General features: G+C 41.0%; 1 protein-coding gene across 3 annotated transcripts in view; it reads left to right on the top strand.

The window, feature by feature from the left end:
- The window catches only part of LOC126184728 (uncharacterized), a 171079-nt gene that overhangs the window by 136476 nt on the left and 15317 nt on the right, over positions 1-19286 (top strand). For all 3 annotated transcript variants that reach the window (XM_049927265.1, XM_049927263.1, XM_049927262.1), the window contains one exon: positions 17924-18104. In XM_049927265.1, the coding sequence (XP_049783222.1) occupies positions 17924-18104 (181 nt within the window). The remainder of the gene's footprint in view (positions 1-17923; positions 18105-19286) is intronic.

Here is a 19286-nt window from a genome sequence, read left to right as displayed (position 1 = left end):
GAACGGCTGAAAACAAGGGGAAGCTACAGCCGTAACTTTTCCTGAGGCCATGCAGCTTTACTGTATGGTTAAATGATGATGGCGTCCTCTTGGATAAAATATCCTGGAGATAAAATAGTCCCCCATTCGGATCTCCGGGCAGGGACTACTCAGCAGGACGTTGTTATCAGGAGAAAGAAAACTGGCGTTCTACGGATCGGAGCATGGAATGTCAGATCCCTTAATCCAGCAGGTAGGTTAGAAAATCTAAAAAGGGAAATGGGTAGGTTAAAGTTAGATATATTGGGAATTAGTGAAGTTCGGTGGCAGGAGGAACAAGACTTCTGGTCAGGTGAATACAGGGTTATAAATACAAAATCAAATAGGGGTAATGCAGGAGTAGGTTTAATAATGAGTAGGAAAGTGGGAATGCGGGTAAGCTACTACAAACAGCATAGTGAATGCATTATTGTGGCAAAGATACATATGAAGTCCACGCCTACCACAGTAGTGCAAGTTTATATGCCAACTAGCTGCCCAGATGACAAAGAGATTGATGAAATGAATGAGGAGATGAAAGAAATTATTCGGATAGTAAAGGGCCGCCTGGTAGAATTTTGCACAGAGCATAAGTTAATCATAGCTAACACTTGGCTCAACAATCATAAAAGAAGGTTGTATACATGGAAGAAGTGTGGAGATACTGGAAGGTCTCAGATAGGTTATATAATGGTAAGACTGAGATTCAGGAACCAGGTTTTAAATTGTAAGACATTTCCAGGGGTCAGATGTGTGGACTCTGACCACAATCTGTTGGTTATGAATTGTAGATTAAAACTGAAGAAACTGCAAAAAGGTGGGAATTTGAGGAGATGGGACCTGGATAAATTGAAAGAACCAGAGGTTATAGAGAGCTTCAGGGAGAGCATTAGGGATCAAGTAGGTAAAAAGATGAGGGCTAGTAGAAACCCTTGGGTAACAGAAGAGATATTGAATTTAATTGACGAAAGGAGAAAATATAAAAATGCAGTAAATGAAGCAGGCAAAAAGGAATACAAACGTCTCAAAAATGAGATCGACAGGAACTGCAGAATGGCTAAGCAGGGATGGCTAGAGGACAAATGTACGGATGTAGAGACGCATATCACTAGGGGCAAGATAGATATTGCCTACAGGAATATTAAAGAGACCTTTGGAGAAAAGAGAACCACTTGCATGAATATCAAGAGCTCAGATGAAAACCCAGTTCTAAGCAAAGAAGGGAAAGCAGAAAGGTGGAAGAGAATGTAGATGATGATGATGATGATGATGATGAAATAGGAGATATGATACTGCGTGAAGAGTTTGACAGAGCACTGAAAGACCTGAGTCGAAACAACGCCCCAGGAGTAGACAACATTCCATTAGAACTACTGACAGCCTTGGGAGAGCCAGGCCTAACAAAACTCTACCATCTAGTAGGCAAGATGTATGAGACAGGTGAAATACCCTCAGACTTCAAGAAGAATAAAATAATTCCAATCCCAATCCCAAAGAAAGCAGGTGTTGACAGATCTGAAAATTACCGAACTATCAGTTTTAATAAGCCACGACTGCAAAATACCAACACAAATTCTTTACAGACGACTGGAAAAACTGGTAGAAGCCGATCTTGGGGAAGATCAGTTTGGATTCCATAGAAATGATGGAACACGTGAGGCAATACTGACCCTATAACTTATCTTAGAAAATAGATTAAGGAAAGGGAAACATACATTTCTAGCATTTGTAGACTTAGAGAAAGCTTTTGACACTGTTGACTGGAATACTCTCTTTCAAATTCTGAAGCTGGCAGGGGTAAAATACAGGAAGCGAAAGGCTATTTACAATTTGTACGGAAACCAGATGGCAGTTATAAGAGTTGAGGGGCATGAAAGGGAGGCAGTGGTTGGGAGGGCAGTGAGACAGGGTTGTAGCCTATCCCTGATGTTGTTCAATTTGTATATTGAGCAAGCAGTAAAGGAAACAAAAGAAAAATTCGGAATAGAAATTAAAATCCATGGAGAAGAAGTAAACATTTTGAGCTTCGCCGATGACATTGTAATTCTGTCAGAGACAGCAAAGGACCTGGAAGAGCAGCTGAATGGAATGTACAGTGGCTTGAAAGGAGGATATAAAATGAACATCAACAAAAGCAAAACAAGGATAATGGAATGTAGTCAAATTAAATCGGGTGATGCTGCAAGAATTAGATTAGGAAATGAGACACTTAAAGTAGTAAATGCGTTCTGCTATTTGGGGAGCAAAATAACTGATGATGGTAGAAGTAGAGAGGATATAAAATGTAGACTGACAATGGCAAGGAAAGTGTTTCTGAAGAAGAGAAATTTGTTAACATCGAGTATAGATTTAAGTGTCAGGAAGTCGTTTCTGAAAGTATATGTATGGAGTGTAGCCATTTATGGAAGTGAAATGTGGACAATAAATAGTTTAGAGAAGAAGAGAATAGAAGCTTTCGAAGTGTGGTGCTACAGAAGAATACTGAAGATTAAATGGGTAGATCACATAACTAATGAGGAGGTATTGAATAGAATTAGAGCAAAGAGAAATTTGTGGCTCAACTTGACTAGAAGAAGGGATCGGTTGGTAGGGCATATTTTGAGGCATCAAGGGATCACCGATTTAGTATTGGAGGGCATCGTGGAGGATAAAAATTGTAGAGGGAGACCGAGAGATGAATACACTAAACAGATTCAGAAGGTTGTAGGCTGCAGTAGGTACTGGGAGATGAAGAAACTTGCACATAATAGAGTAGCACGGAGAGCTGCAACAAACCAGTCTCTGGACTGAAGACCACAACAACAACAAGAAGTTGGTGAATGCTGATTCTCTTGTTGAATTTTACGCATCACATTGGTTTATATTAGGCATGTTTAGGTGGTGACCAGGCAATCGAGAGTGCTCACACACTCTGCCTGAGAAGTGCAGTTAAACGGGGCTGTTGGATGACATTACTTAGTGCAGGGGAACTGCAAATAATACCCTGTGTTCAAAGCGGTGCCCATTGTTATGTTCCTGGACGCAGTGCATAAAGTAAAGAGTAGCACATTTCAAATTGATGAAATGTAGCATGATGGCTGGGTGAGGAATTTCAAAGTGAAAGTCAGACATACCAACATTGTGTGAAGATGGACTTTGCCACCGAGCGAGGTAGCGCAGTGGTTAGCACACTGGACTCTTCGCGTTTGGGAGGATGACGGTTCAAACCTTCATCTGTTCATCCTGATGTAGAGTTTCCGTGATTTCCTCAAATTGCTTCGGGCAAGTGCTGGGATGGTTTCTTTGAAAGGGCACAGCCAATTTCATTCCCCATCCTTTCCTCATCTGATGAGACCGATGACCTCGCTGTTTGGTTCCCTCCCTCACAAATCAGCTAACCAACCATAAACTTTGCTAGAAGATGATGAGTATGACACTCTTTGAAACAACATGATATTGTAACACTGCTATCTGGCTGGAAACTTCAGATACTTTCCTCAACACAAGCACTAATTTACAACATGTTAATGCAGGATACTTATACATTTAAGCTTCTCAAGACACCATTGCATACCATAGTGTGTTTCAAAGCTCTGAGCACTATGACAAAAATTTAATGTACAATGACATTACAATATGTTGTATGCAAAAGATTATAGACACTTGAAAGGCAAAGAGCGAGAAGGGGAAATGCAAAAATTAAAGCACTGTTCAACAATGTGACTGAAGTAACTATTCATCATGTGCGAGCAGAGGAATTAGTGATTTTTTTTTCCTGTAATATTTCCACTATGAAAATGCACGTCAGTTGTAGCAGTTTGAGCAAGTTACCATACTGCTGTTTATATTGTCCAAGCACTGAGCAGTTTCACTGAAGGAGAATTTACAGAGACATGTTTAGGACCTCCAGGTGGACAAATAGCTCGTGAGAGACTTGGAAGAGTTCAGGCTCGTTCAACCATTTGATGCAGACTCAAGAAATAGCTGATAATGTTTGAGATAACTTAGTAGTGTTTGCAAAAAATATTATCACCTTTTATTAGTGCTGGATGAGTGCGTAGGTGTTCCTGATGCTACTCAGTTGACAGTTTGCATTCATGGAGTAGATTGCAGTATCATTGACACAGAACAGCTGATGGACTTAGTTCCAGTGCAAGACACAAGAACAAAGGCAGATATTCTTGAGTGTGCAAGAGAGTGATCGGGTATGGGTCTGCAGTGGAAGAATCTCTTTTCTGTGGCTACAGATTACTCAGTAGCTGTGGTTGTGTGAAATTTTAGTTTCCTGTCTTTTTTTTATGAGAGATGCTAAAATTTACTCATTCCACATGACATTTTTGCAGTACATAACATTCTCCATCAAGAGAATTTATATACAGAATTAATGGTGATGTGCCGTATCACTGTGAAATGCGTGGGCTGAGTTGAGAAACATTTTTGAGATTTTTTGAATTTCAGAGTGAAATATGTATTTTTATCGGGGTGTATACGACCCGGGACAACCGGGAGATCTGGTAAAAACCCGGGAGTTTTTTCATCCAGGAGAAAAACGGGAAAAAACCGGGAATTTTTTTATTGTTTTAGTTTTCAGTTAAATTTTTGTAATTTTGACTGGTAAGAACCGATACTCTAACAAAGGCTGTTACTGTATCCCCCTACTGCAGAATAATACTTCAACAATAAAACATAAACGAGAGAAAAAAATGAAAATAACTTAAATTGCAAAGGAAATGCGCCATACGCAACAATGATACACAGTGCTAATGCAATCGTCTGCCAACAGCAAAATGTGTCAAAGGCTTTAGGAAGACTATGAAGTGCTTCATAACAACAAATTGCCTCCAATGATCGTAAAGTCACAACTGTTTACATTACATTCGTTTTAGCAGTTACGAGCTCGTGCGCATGTGCAGTTGAGTCGCGTTTGAGTAGTAGATTCTCCCGCTTGTGGCTACAGGAGTGTGGCTGTTAGCTGTGCAGGCAGACGCAGCAAGCAGCTAGATGCTACTGGGAAAAGGGGGCGCTGAATTCATTTCTTGAGGGGGAAAAAACTTGTTTCACAAAGCACCTAGCATCCAGCGTGCTTTTGTCTATCGACTCACATCCTTTCATCTTTCCCTCTCCTTCCCTCTTTCCTGATGAAACAACCGTGGGTTGCGAAAGCTTGAATTTTGTGTGTATGTTTGTGTTTGTTTGTGTGTCTATCGACCTGCCAGCGCTTTCGATTGGTAAGTCACATCATCTTTGTTTTTAGATATATTTTTCCCATGTGAATGTTTCCCTCTATTATATCCAGATTATTCATATGATTTTGAAACGGTTCCCTGTTGGTTTTTGAACATTTTTGAACACATTTTAAGTTGATTTCTGAATTAATCATAAGTTGATTTTTGAAAGCGTGCATAGCGTACGTGATGTCTATGTCAGGAGAATCCTGGTCACATCTAGAAATAAACTTTACGCAGACGAAAGGCGACAGGGCTATACGCGTTTAGTGGACTAAAGCCGATCAGATGAATGCCAATCGCTGTCTGATTATGTGGTTGATTGGGTTTGCGAATGATCAGTGTTGTTATAATTACTAGCGATATCCATAGATTCAGACTACCAGAACAGAAATAAACGACTGACAGGAATAACAGGTTAGAAAGATTACGTACTATCTTCTTGGTGTACCCAAGAAAATGAAATTTTGACACAAAATTTTTGGCCAGGTCGCTACACTAGTAAGGACCAGTTGTACAGTCCCCGGCTAGCAGCTGCTTAAATTCTGTTCTGGAAGTAACGCGGAAAAAGTGTTGTACAAACACGTAATAACGCCTTACCAGAAAACAACCGCGGGATAATTAAACCTGTGATTCTGGCAGGGTTAGTGAAATTAATCGGTGAACAAATTTTGACAATGGCAGGAATAGCTGCAGAATTGGTGATGACAAGATTGTTTGTTAGAACAAGGAAGGAGAAGAAACGGGGACATCACACAAATTATGGAAGAATAAGACGATTCCAAATTTATATAAAAATTTCTCAATACTACTTTTCCATCTCATGCTTGAGAAGCTGGTGCGTATGAATGAAATGTGAAACTGTTTCCTAACATAAAGCTTTTTGCTTGTAGTAGGCCTAATAGGCATTTGATATTGGCACTTCGTAAATTATATTCTGTCGTGTTATAAATATGACCATTTGTGCCAAAACAGTCTCGATTGTTTGGTGTGTCTTACAAAATCGCTCCAATATTACAAAGGCCTTTTTTGTTTTATCTAGCAGACAGTGACAAAATAGACGTAATCAGATCGAGAAACCACACCAGTCTTGGGTCTTACTTGTGTTAACAGCTTTTTCAGTATTAGATAACGACATTTATATTTTTCATGTAGCAAATCTTTTGTTGAGCATTGATGAGGTAATAGATTCTTTTGCAGAAAGGGAAGCATGCCATGTAAACCTGTAGCAAGATTGGAGAGAAAAAAAAAATGCTAGGAACTAAAGATTGAAGAAATGTGTACTTTCTCGCTTGTCTCTTTTCTTTATTGGTTTTATGTATCCTATATTTAATTTTATGTCACACAAAGCAGCAAGTTATTACCTAATAGGCAATAAAGAGTGCAAATCTTATGGAGAGTTCTTGTTCTCCCGATTACAAATAATCCCATCCGCTATTGCAGGCTGTCAAATTGGCCGACTAGGAGTAGGAGAGGCACCACAGGACATCTCAATTTCCACTGTCCTGAATATAGTTTGATGGCATCCAGTACAAAATATACACGTTTCAATTCCGCAGAGCGAACTACAGTGACCTGTGATAGAAGAATGCTTAATGTAGAGGCGTGGCACTGCACTTTGGCACACTTAAGACCAAATAACGTCTTACATTTCCTCGAAAACATATGTTTTATGTTTCAGACTGTTCAGAAAGTTGTTCGCTACAAGATGAACATATTTTTGAAAATTCAAATTTTTTTTTTTTTTTTTTTTTTTTAAATAGTATTTACCCGGTTCGCAAATATCGTAGATCTGAGGCTGATGCGCAGAGCAGTCTGAGTTATAGGGGGTAGTCTCCACGTGACCAATGTTTACATTTAGTGATTTTGTGGTTTCCCCTTGGTTTACTCTCGCGTCAAATGAAAACAAAACGGATATCTGTGGCCGGGAGCTATCAAGTGAATTAAAATACATTCTCGTAATTACGGAAGGCTAAAATACGTCATTAGTTTCAGATTTTATTTTATTTCCACCTTTCTGTCAAGCATTAATCGCCATGCAGAGCAATGAAGTTATTTTTGTCTGTTTGCTAAAGAAATTTGACTTTTATTAACCTTTTCCGCAGAGGCATTCAGTGTAGTTGAAACGAAATGTTTAATTCCACAGTAATGGCTAGTTTCAACTGTTCGCTGCATTTCAGGTGCACGTTTTCATCTTCTAGCACGTATGGCATTATGCCATAATAAAGAACCAAACATGGTATACACTCCTGGAAATGGAAAAAAGAACACATTGACACTGGTGTGTCAGACCCACCATACTTGCTCCGGACACTGCGAGAGGGCTGTACAAGCAATGATCACACGCACGGCACAGCGGACACACCAGGAACCGCGGTGTTGGCCGTCGAATGGCGCTAGCTGCGCAGCATTTGTGCACCGCCGCCGTCAGTGTCAGCCAGTTTGCCGTGGCATACGGAGCTCCATCGCAGTCTTTAACACTGGTAGCATGCCGCGACAGCGTGGACGTGAACCGTATGTGCAGTTGACGGACTTTGAGCGAGGGCGTATAGTGGGCATGCGGGAGGCCGGGTGGACGTACCGCCGAATTGCTCAACACGTGGGGCATGAGGTCTCCACAGTACATCGATGTTGTCGCCAGTGGTCGGCGGAAGGTGCACGTGCCCGTCGACCTGGGACCGGACCGCAGTGACGCACGGATGCACGCCAAGACCGTAGGATCCTACGCAGTGCCGTAGGGGACCGCACCGCCACTTCCCAGCAAATTAGGGACACTGTTGCTCCTGGGGTATCGGCGAGGACCATTCGCAACCGTCTCCATGAAGCTGGGCTACAGTCCCACACACCGTTAGGCCGTCTTCCGCTCACGCCCCAACATCGTGCAGCCCGCCTCCAGTGGTGTCGCGACAGGCGTGAATGGAGGGATGAATGGAGACGTGTCGTCTTCAGCGATGAGAGTCGCTTCTGCCTTGGTGCCAATGATGGTCGTATGCGTGTTTGGCGCCGTGCAGGTGAGCGCCACAATCAGAACTGCATACGACCGAGGCACACAGGGCCAACACCCAACATCATGGTGTGGGGAGCAATCTCCTACACTGGCCGTACACCACTGGTGATCGTCGAGGGGACACTGAATAGTGCACGGTACATCCAAACCGTCATCGAACCCATCGTTCTACCATTCCTAGACCGGCAAGGGAACTTGCTGTTCCAACAGGACAATGCACATCCGCATGTATCCCGTGCCACCCAACGTGCTCTAGAAGGTGTAAGTCAACTACCCTGGCCAGCAAGATCTCCGGATCTGTCCCCCATTGAGCATGTTTGGGACTGGATGAAGCGTCGTCTCACGCGGTCTGCACGTCCAGCACGAACGCTGGTCCAACTGAGGCGCCAGGTGGAAATGGCATGGCAAGCCGTTCCACAGGACTACATCCAGCATCTCTATGATCGTCTTCATGGGAGAATAGCAGCCTGCATTGCTGCGAAAGGTGGATATACACTGTACTAGTGCCGACATTGTGCATGCTCTGTTGCCTGTGTCTATGTGCCTGTGGTTCTGTCAGTGTGATCATGTGATGTATCTGACCCCAGGAATGTGTCAATAAAGTTTCCCCTTCCTGGGACAATGAATTCACGGTGTTCTTATTTCAATTTCCAGGAATGTAATACAGTACTGGTGCCCCAAGAAAATTTACATCCCGAAAACCACTCTGAAAAGTTTAATATGAGGTTGAGGTCTTCTTCATTGGGAATCTGGACATATGAATGTGCACCTTAAGTATGCACTTGAAATGCGCACATTTTAGCGTGGTTCACGAAATTCCGATGCTCTTGGAGTATCCTCTGATGTCTTGTTTCTTTTATGACATAATGTATGACCTTTCAATGTTTTACACATATGTACATAAGCTCTTCCTACGTCATGGTAGCTGCAAAAGTGCAGTGATGCCTGTTATCTGCGCTCTCTGGCAACTGTTGAAATGAACCTATTTCTAATAACTCGCGGGAAAATATTGCGAATGGTAGTTTCAAAAGGGTTACTTTCAAAGTAAATATCCTTTTACGTAAGTTGAACTATGTACAAGAATGTACCGTGAATTTATTAACTCACAGAGTGTTTGCCTCTCATTTAAATGTCAACTCTTCAATGACGAGCCAGTTAGAAGAATTTTGAACCCTGAAGTGATATATCTTAAAGTGTAACACACGCAAAAAAGATCAACATTATATGCGAAAGCTTAGCTTCTCTTGCTGCTTATTAACCTTAGAGACCAATATTATATGTAAAAGCTTTGCTTTTGTTGTAGCAACACTATGTATATTAATTTAAACTATTAACTTTCCCTGTTTATGTGTTCCTGCTACGTAGCAGTGATGTTGCTGTTGGCTGACTGCATCACGTGTCCTATGCTCTGATCATCCGCTGTAATCGGCTGCCGAGATCACATGACATGCACTATGACTGGCTTACAGAAACGCACCGCAATATTGATTTTCAATGATTCGGGAAGTAACATACGGTGTTTGTTGGAATACCAATGTATACTTTCGTAATACGAAAATACGCAACGTACATGTTGCTGCACATAAAAGGTATTTCCAAAATGTGTCTTTTTCTCCGAGTTTCGTTTTCTGAAGTGCCGGGAAATTCTACGCCCATGTTTAAACCCTGAACTATTCAAAGCATTGATAAGGGAAAATATACTGTCACTTAAGACGGAGAAAGCGTGTTTTCACTCCGGAGAAAGTGTTTTTGGAAATTTTTCTTCCTTGTCCACATATACACCCTGATTTATGGACATGAGTGGTAAGCCTATTGCAGAACCGAATACTGAACAGTGAATATCCGATTTGGCCATCTAATATATCGTCATACTTAGGATGATCGAATGCATGTCTAAAAGAATAACTTTATTAACAAAACCAAAACTCAGTTATAATGTCCTTGGATGATTATGCACACAACACAGTTCAACAGAAATGTGTCTTATGATGTTGTCTGTGACGATGTGCCTATACGGCGAACCTTAGAGTTAGGGTAGATGGCGGCATCAAGACCTGGGATGTTACTGGGCCTGTTTTGCCAACATGTTATGACTGACGTGCTGCTAGTGCAGACCTGGATGAAGTGGGCTGGATCTGTCAGCATGGAGCACTGAAATGAAACTGCTGGTACTGCTGACTGGTTGCACTGGGACTGAACTGCTGATGCGGCTGGACGGAACTGCTGGTACTGCCAACTTGAGGAGTACCGTGTGACTGACATCGCAGGGGTCAGCAGTGGTCTAAGTAGTAGGGAACAGGTGGAAATCCACATGGTGCCACAATGGAATGTGACCTGGTGTAGCAAAGTAGTGCCCTCCTAATGGTGCTCTCTACTGGACAGGCATGCTGCCTGTCAGTGAGGTTGGCACCCCCAGATGCTGTTGAGGTGGTGTGTAACTATCTGGTAAGCAGCCCAGTCCATATAAGGAAAACATCTTGGTGTTCATGAGAGCTGTTTATGTACATCCTCCTGGAAGGGCGGCTAAGCGCACCGCCTGCCTTGGGTGTGGAGGAAATGAGTGCCAGGCGGATACACCACTATCCTCTGTGACTTTATTTACCATCTGAATGTTCTGAATTTAGCATTCCAGGGTTAAAAAAAGTTTCAGAAACAGATGACTGCATTCAGGGGTTCAAAATAAAACACTCTTTGTGGAATAGACAGGTAGGAAATAGGCACACTGTTCATTTATCCAAATTGTCACGTTTAACAATGGGAGCAGAGTGGAATTTTGAGTTGTCCTTGAATTTGAGACTCATTTCCAGGATTTTGAAAAGTTTAATGTCTTTTCACTTACTTTTTCATTTGACTAGCTCTACAGCTATTGGTGAGCATTGGAATTTGGAAATGTGTGTGCAGTATGTTGGCATTACAAGCAGTTCCATCCAGCCACATCAACAGTTCAGTTCTAGAAAAACCAGTCGATAGTACCAGCAGTTTCATTTTAGCACTCCATGCCGACAGACCCATCTCAGTTTGTCCTCGTCTGCACTATATTCAAAAGTGGGCTCAAGATGTGTTCCGTGAATGTTCACGGCAGACCACAGTATTCAAAGAAAAAACTATTTTATCAGAACTGTGGGAGCAGTTTGAGACATGGAGACGCCTTTCTGTCACGGATTGTGATGAATGACAAAACTTGGGTACATTACTTTGAACTGGAAACAAAAAGGCAGTCACTGGGCTGGCATCACCTGCAGTCATCAATAAAGAATAATTTGAAAGCAGCTCCATCTGCTGTCAAAGTCACATTGACAGTCATTTGGAGTCATTGGATTGGATCATTCGTGTCAGCATGTGCCCAAAAGGGTTGGCCATTATTGAGAGGCATATGGGAAGACGCTGAACTAACTCAAGAACTGTTCGCAATGTGTTCCGTCTTACAAGAACATAAAAGAAATGTTGCTTCAATGTGACAATGCATGCTGACATACAGTTCTCAGTACGTGGTAACACACAACCAAATTTTGTTGGATGTATTGAGTCATATACTCTTTAGCCCAGACCTGGTGCCATAGGACTTTCACCTGTCTGGGCCACTTACGGATTCTCTGTGTGTTATTTACTTTGAAGATGATCAAAGCATAATTCATGCAGTGAAAACATGGCTATGCATGAACCATGGACCTTGCCGTTGGTGGGGAGGCTTGCGTGCCTCAGTGATACAGATAGCCGTACCGTAGGTACAACCACAACGGAGGGGTATCTGTTGAGAGGCCAGACAAACGTGTGGTTTCTGAAGAGGGGCAGCAGCCTTTTCAGTAGTTGCAAGGGCAACAGTCTGGATGATTGACTGATCTGGCCTTGTAACAATAACCAAAACGGCCTTGCTGTGCTGGTACTGCGAACGGCTGAAAGCAAGGGGAAACTACGGCCGTAATTTTTCCCGAGGGCATGCAGCTTTACTGTATGATTAAATGATGATGGCGTCCTCTTGGGTAAAATATTCCGGAGGTAAAATAGTCCCCCATTCGGATCTCCGGGCGGGGACTACTCAAGAGGATGTCGTTATCAGGAGAAAGAAAACTGGCGTTCTACGGATCGGAGTGTGGAATGTCAGATCCCTTAATCGGGCAGGTAGGTTAGAAAATTTAAAAAGGGAAATGGATAGGTTAAAGTTAGATATAGTGGGAATTAGTGAAGTTCGGTGGCAGGAGGAACAAGACTTCTGGTCAGGTGGCTACAGGGTTATAAACACAGTCAAATAGGGAGAATGCAGGAGTAGGTTTAATAATGAATAGGAAAATAGGAATGCGGGTAAGCTACTACAAACAGCATAGTGAACGCATTATTGTGGCCAAGATAGATACGAAGCCCACACCTAATACAGTAGTGCTAGTTTATATGCCAACTAGCTCTGCAGATGACGAAGAAATTGAAGAAATGTGTGATGAAATAAAAGAAATTATTCAGATAGTGAAGGGAGACGAAAATTTAATAGTCATGGGTGACTGGAATTCGAGTGTACGAAAAGGGAGAGAAGGAAACGTAGTAGGTGAATATGGATTGGGGCTAAGAAATGAAAGAGGAAGCCGCCTGATAGAATTTTGCACAGAGCACAACTTAATCATAGTTAACACTTGGTTTAAGAATCATGATAGAAGGTTGTATACATGGAAGAACCCTGGAGATACTAAAAGGTGTCAGATAGATTATATAATGGTAAGACAGAGATTTAGGAACCAGGTTTTAAATTGTAAGACATTTCCAGGGGCAGATGTGGACTCTGACCACAATCTATTGGTTATGACCTGTAGATTAAAACTGAAGAAACTGCAGAAAGGTGGGAATTTAAGGAGATGGGACCTGGATAAACTGAAAGAACCAGAGGTTGTACAGAGTTTCAGGGAGAGCATAAGGGAACAATTGAAAGGAATGGGGGAAAGAAATACAGTAGAAGAAGAATGGGTAGCTTTGAGGGATGAAGTAGTGAAGGCAGCAGAGGATCAAGTAGGTAAAAAGAAGAGGGTTAGTAGAAATCCTTGGGTAACGGAAGAAATATTGGATTTAATTGATGAAAGGAGAAAATATGAAAATGCACTAAATGAAGCAGGCAAAAAGGAATATAAACGTCTCAAAAATGAGATCGACAGGAAGTGCAGAATGGCTAAGCAGGGATGGCTAGAGGACAAATGTACGGATGTAGAGACGCATATCACTAGGGGCAAGATAGATATTGCCTACAGGAATATTAAAGAGACCTTTGGAGAAAAGAGAACCACTTGCATGAATATCAAGAGCTCAGATGAAAACCCAGTTCTAAGCAAAGAAGGGAAAGCAGAAATGTGGAAGGAGTATATAGAGGGTCTATACAAGAGCAATGCACTTGAGGACAATATTATGGAAATGGAAGAGGATGTAGATGAAGATGAAATGGGAGATATGATACTGCGTGAAGAGTTTGACAGAGCACTGAAAGACCTGAGTCGAAACAAGGCCCCCGGAGTAGACAACATTCCATTGGAACTACTGACGGCCTTGGGAGAGCCAGTCCTGACAAAACTCTACCACCTGGTGAGCAAGATGTATGAAACAGACTTCAAGAAGAATATAGTAATTCCAATTCCAAAGAAAGCAGGTGTTGACAGATGTGAAAATTACCGAACAATCAGTTTAATAAGCCACAGCTGCAAAGTACTAACACGAATTCTTTACAGACGAATGGAAAAACTAGTAGAAGCCGACCTTGGGGAAGTTCAGTTTGGATTCCGTAGAAATACTGGAACACGTGAGGCAATACTGACCTTACGACTTATCTTAGAAGAAAGATTAAGGAAAGGCAAACCTACGTTTCTAGCATTTGTAGACTTAGAGAAAGCTTTTGATAATGTTGACTGGAATACTCTCTTTCAAATTCTAAAGGTGGCAGGGGTAAAATACAGGGAGCGAAAGGCTATTTACAACTTGTACAGAAACCAGATGGCAGTTATAAGAGTTGAGGGACATGAAAGGGAAGCATTGGTTGGGAAGGGAGTAAGACAGGGTTGTAGCCTCTCCCCGATGTTATTCAATCTCTATATTGAGCAAGCATTAAAGGAAACAAAAGAAAAATTTGGAGTAGGTATTAAAATCCATGGAGAAGAAATAAAAACTTTGAGGTTCGCCGATGACATTGTAATTCTGTCAGAGACAGCAAAGGACTTGGAAGAGCAGTTGAACGGAATGGATGGTGTCTTGAAGGGAGGATATAAGATGAACATCAACAAAAGCAAAACGAGGATAATGGAATGTAGTCGAATTAAGTCGGGTGATGCTGAGGGTATTAGATTAGGAAATGAGACACTTAAAGTAGTACAGGAGTTTTGCTATTGGGGAGCAAAATAACTGATGATGGATGAAGTAGAGAGGATATAAAATGTAGACTGGCAATGGCAAGGAAAGCGTTTCTGAAGAAGAGAAATTTGTTAACATCGAGTATAGATTTAAGTGTCAGGAAGTCATTTCTGAAAGTATTTGTATGGAGTGTAGCTATGTATGGAAGTGAAACATGGACGGTAAATAGTTTGGACAAGAAGAGAATAGAAGCTTTTGAAATGTGGTGCTACAGAAGAATGGTGAAGATTAGATGGGTAGATCACATAACTAATGAGGAAGAATTGAATAGGATTGGGGAGAAGAGAAGTTTGTGGCACAACTTGACCAGAAGAAGGGATCGGTTGGTAGGACATGTTCGGAGGCATCAAGGGATCACCAATTTAGTATTGGAGGGTAAAAATCATAGGGGGAGACCAAGAGATGAATACACTAAGCAGATTCAGAAGGATGTAGGTTGCAGTAGGTACTGGGAGATGAAGAAGCTTGCACAGGATAGAGTAGCATGGAGAGCTGCATCAAACCAGTCTCAGGACTGAAGACCACAACAACAACAACAACAACAACAACAGCAGCATTGGACAACAGCTTCTACAACGGGGAATACATGCTCTTACACAATGCTGGCATAAGGCCATAAATGTGATGGAGACTATGTAGAAAAATAATACATGTAAAAGAAATGTTAATTGATGTTATCACCAAATTCTAACTGTTAAGACTAAATATGTTCAGAGAAAAAAAATTTGGTGTTATTTATTGAGTGACCTTTGTATATCAGAATATAAAGTGCAAAAGTTAATATGTAAGCTTTCAGGTCCATGTTCTCTAATAATTCCTTAACAAAGCCTTGGTTAATTTTTCTAAAATTTTTGTCATAGCTGAGGCAGTGCTCTGCAGTGAGGTCTTATCATCGATAACTTTGATCACTAGCAAAAGAACTAAATATGGTTTTAGGCTTTTCAGTGTCACTGTTTTGAAATTCAAATAAACTACTGTGATACAATGTCCACTAATGGAGAGAGGCAAGATTTTTTTGTGAAGAATTATGACACAATGTTCCTTTGGACATGCGTTGTGCTTCTTCACAACACAGGCACTGCAATTTCATATTTATCTTCAGATTGTGGGCCTACAGCTTAAAAATAAAATGTCTACCCTCCACAGGATTAACTTTAATGGGATGTTTGAGTACAGATATGACACATGGATGATGATATGTGGAAGTATGGGTCTGGCTGTGGGTCATGTCTGGATAGCAGGAGTGATTAATGCAGCCACTTGCATAAAATGGGGAAATCCGGGTTCAGTTCCCAGTCCAGCACAAATTTTCATAGTTGTTTCTCCAATATACAGCTGGAGATGGTTTGTATTCACAACTGCAAATACATTTCAAGATTTTTGGGAGATTGAAAATTGTATTTATTACATGTGCAGAAGGTTTTTTTTAATTCTTGTTCCCTTATGCTAGTTGTACACACAAATGAATGAGAACTTTTTATGAGTCTGTTACTAATAAGCCCTACTTTTAGTGGCATCTGGATAATAGAATGTGACGAAACAGTCCCTTGACTGATAGTGGCAGAGTTCGCTAAACCACTACTTATTTGGTAGCAAATTCTCTTGGTATGTGCTGAAATGATTTCACCCAATTAGTACAGTTTTCAGTGGTCTGACATCATACTGTAGTCAAATGACTATTGTTTTATGTTTGTAAACAATGAAATAAAAGTTCTGTACTTCAAATACTCATACTGTTTGTTTTGGAGAGTGCTTTTTTTCTTTGTGCTGTTTTTATCTACTACTATAAATTTCCACTGAAAAGACGTTAGTATGTTTATTCTGTTGTTATGCACATTGTGTGTCTTAAACATAATTTCAAGTGTTAGTGTTTATGGTACTTGGAGTTGTGCCTCTTAAAGGATGTCTTTCTGCCTCTTCGTAATTTTAACTATGCAGATTAGTATGTTAATTGTGGTGCGCATACTGTAAGACCTTCGGTACACACACCATCATATTATTTGACTTGTCGCTTTAATGAAGTAGGCGAGTGTCAGCAATATGTCTCGTGGTCTTATCGTGGCGTGTTTATCTTCTGCCGTTGGGTCAGATGATAGAAATGCCACTTGCACGCTTAGAGTACCAGATTGACGGTGTCAAACTTTAAACAGAACTTGATTAATTTTCACACACATTTATTAAAATAATAATAAACATAGACATTACGTAACTTGATTCTGGATGCTGTTTACGATTGACTATCTGAAGTTCCTTTGGTCTTGGTACGTTAATCTTATTCTCACATATCTCTGATACTTGACGAAGTGTCTATACATTTCTCTTCATGGCTATGTACAGGAATATGATAATCTTATTAGGCGCAGACTGAAACTTGACTACAGACTAATGCAGACTAAGGCAGACTGACTAATCGGAGGTCTGTACACTCGTTATAATACCTCGAGCGTTCAGGTATCACTGCGCGAGTGTGATCCGCGAGGTGAAAAGGTTCTACGTTAGCAGCAGTCTCACTGGCTGCGTTATGTATTAATATGCGGATCAGTGGAAGCAGAATTTGGTCCGTCTCTAAGACTGCGCCATCTCGTAGTGCAGAGATGGACGAGCGCTGCGCCTGCGATGTTGTGCTTAGTGGGGCGCGCTCTAGTGGGAAAGTTGTGCACGCGCTGACTACGCGGAACTATGTACACAACATTAATACAACTGATCCTCCTGCTTGTGTTGACTGTTCAGTCATTTCCCAAAATTGTATTTCATGGTAGGGGTGGCTCCATATTTATAAATGTTCATCTCTGATCATTCATGGGCACCTATAGGCATTTCAGTGTACTTAGCAAATGCAGTCATTGCCTTCAGGGTACACAGCGACCATTGGGAAATAATATGAAGTTAAACCACACAGTTTGCATATTATTTGCTGTATTACGAGGAGAGCATCTCCCCTATTGATTGCCCTGATTACAACATGTTGAGCTTCACTTATCATCATCATCATCCTCAACACATGATGCAGAGTGGAAATTTGAACCTGTACAGTGATACCATCAGGCAAATGGTGTTCTTTCTTTGACCCAGAAGGCATTGACTTAAATCAATGCCCATTCACAGCTCTAGTGTTCTTAATTTCTTCGTGTCTTAACATTAAATGGTTTTATGTGAACATTATTGGATTCTTTGTTAAGATAAAGAACTAGGCATTTTTTCCTTACCAGAGTTTGAACAAATACAAAATGTTTAGCATTAAGTGAGTCACTTTTCCCAAAAAAATTATGTAAAGCAATGTAATGTTTACTATATGATATCGTGTTAATTCTGTTAACAGTGTGCTGCTGTCAGGTTAAGACACCATGGGTCCCCAATGGGTGACATTTTATCACCCACAGGTGTGTCACCTATTGCAAGACCTTCAAGGGCAAACAGATTTCTATCAAAATTGGATTTTGTTAATTGTCAGTTTGAGAGAGCATCGTCAATGTCTCCTCCAGCATTCTTGCGACTGAAAGGTAAGGGGTGTGTGTGTGTGGGGGTGTGTGTGTGTGTGTGTGTGTGTGTGTGTGTGTGTGTGTGTGTGTGTGTGAGTGTGTGTGTGTGTGTCTGTGTGTCTGTGTCTGTGTCCTATAGAGCATAAGACTTATCTGTTGCATACCATTACTTTATAAGGAATCGAGTAGTTGGCTCAAACAGCTATTAAATTTATTTGAACTGTTGTTCTGTGTCCTAGTACAAATGAGATATGCTTATGCTGTTCTTTTGCTGGCTCATTTGTTGATTTGTTGTTATTACATAGATAATTCACAGAGGGCTCATAATTGTTGTTGTGCTGTAATTTAACAGTTGCAACTCATTAATTCAGCAGCCGAGTTGTGTGTGTTTGATACTTTAACTCTTCCTTGCACTCTGTTACAGTTAATTGATTCTAAAGGGTATATTTCTTTATTGTTGAAAAGTAGAGTTTCCTTTCAAATGTTTTTCACTAACCAAGGATTTTAGTGCTGACTTAACTGTGGGTCAATCTAAGTTTTAAAGTAGTTAACAGTTTGGGGTTGCCATTAGGTGCGTGCTATTCACTATTTAAAATGTGTGCTTTGCATTATGTATGTAATCTGCAATCATCTGTATCTACATACATATTCCACGAGCCACCATGAGGTACATGGTACTGGGTATCTTGTATCATTAGTGGTCATTTCCTTTCAGAACTGCTTTGATGTCTTCCTTTAATCTGACCTGGTCAAGATCCCAAACACTTGAGCATTACTCAAGAAAAGATCATGTTAGTGTTCTGTGTGCGTTCTCCCTAATAGACTAGTAATAAATAAAGTCTACCATTCGCCTTCTTTACTACTAATCTGACTAGTTCGTTCCATTTCTGTTCACTTGGTACTGTTGCACGGAGATATCTGTATGAGATTGATGTGACAGTGTTAACCAGCACTCTACCAATACTGCACTTGTACATTATGGAACTGTTTTTCCTACTCATCTCCATTAACTTACATTTTTCTACATTTAGAACACACAACCTAGAAAATTTTTGTAAGTCATCTTGTATCCTCTGAAAGTCCCTTAATGACAACAACTTCCTGTACATCCACTTGTTGCTGTTCACACTGTTCGTCAGATCATTTATGTAGGGCTGTATAGAGAATAAGGGTGGTGTTAGCACACTTCCCTAGTGTTCTACT

The sequence above is a fragment of the Schistocerca cancellata genome, chromosome 4 (assembly GCF_023864275.1).
Source record: "Schistocerca cancellata isolate TAMUIC-IGC-003103 chromosome 4, iqSchCanc2.1, whole genome shotgun sequence".
NCBI classification, from domain to species: domain Eukaryota; kingdom Metazoa; phylum Arthropoda; class Insecta; order Orthoptera; family Acrididae; genus Schistocerca; species Schistocerca cancellata.
This window is presented reverse-complemented; position numbering and strand designations above follow the sequence as displayed.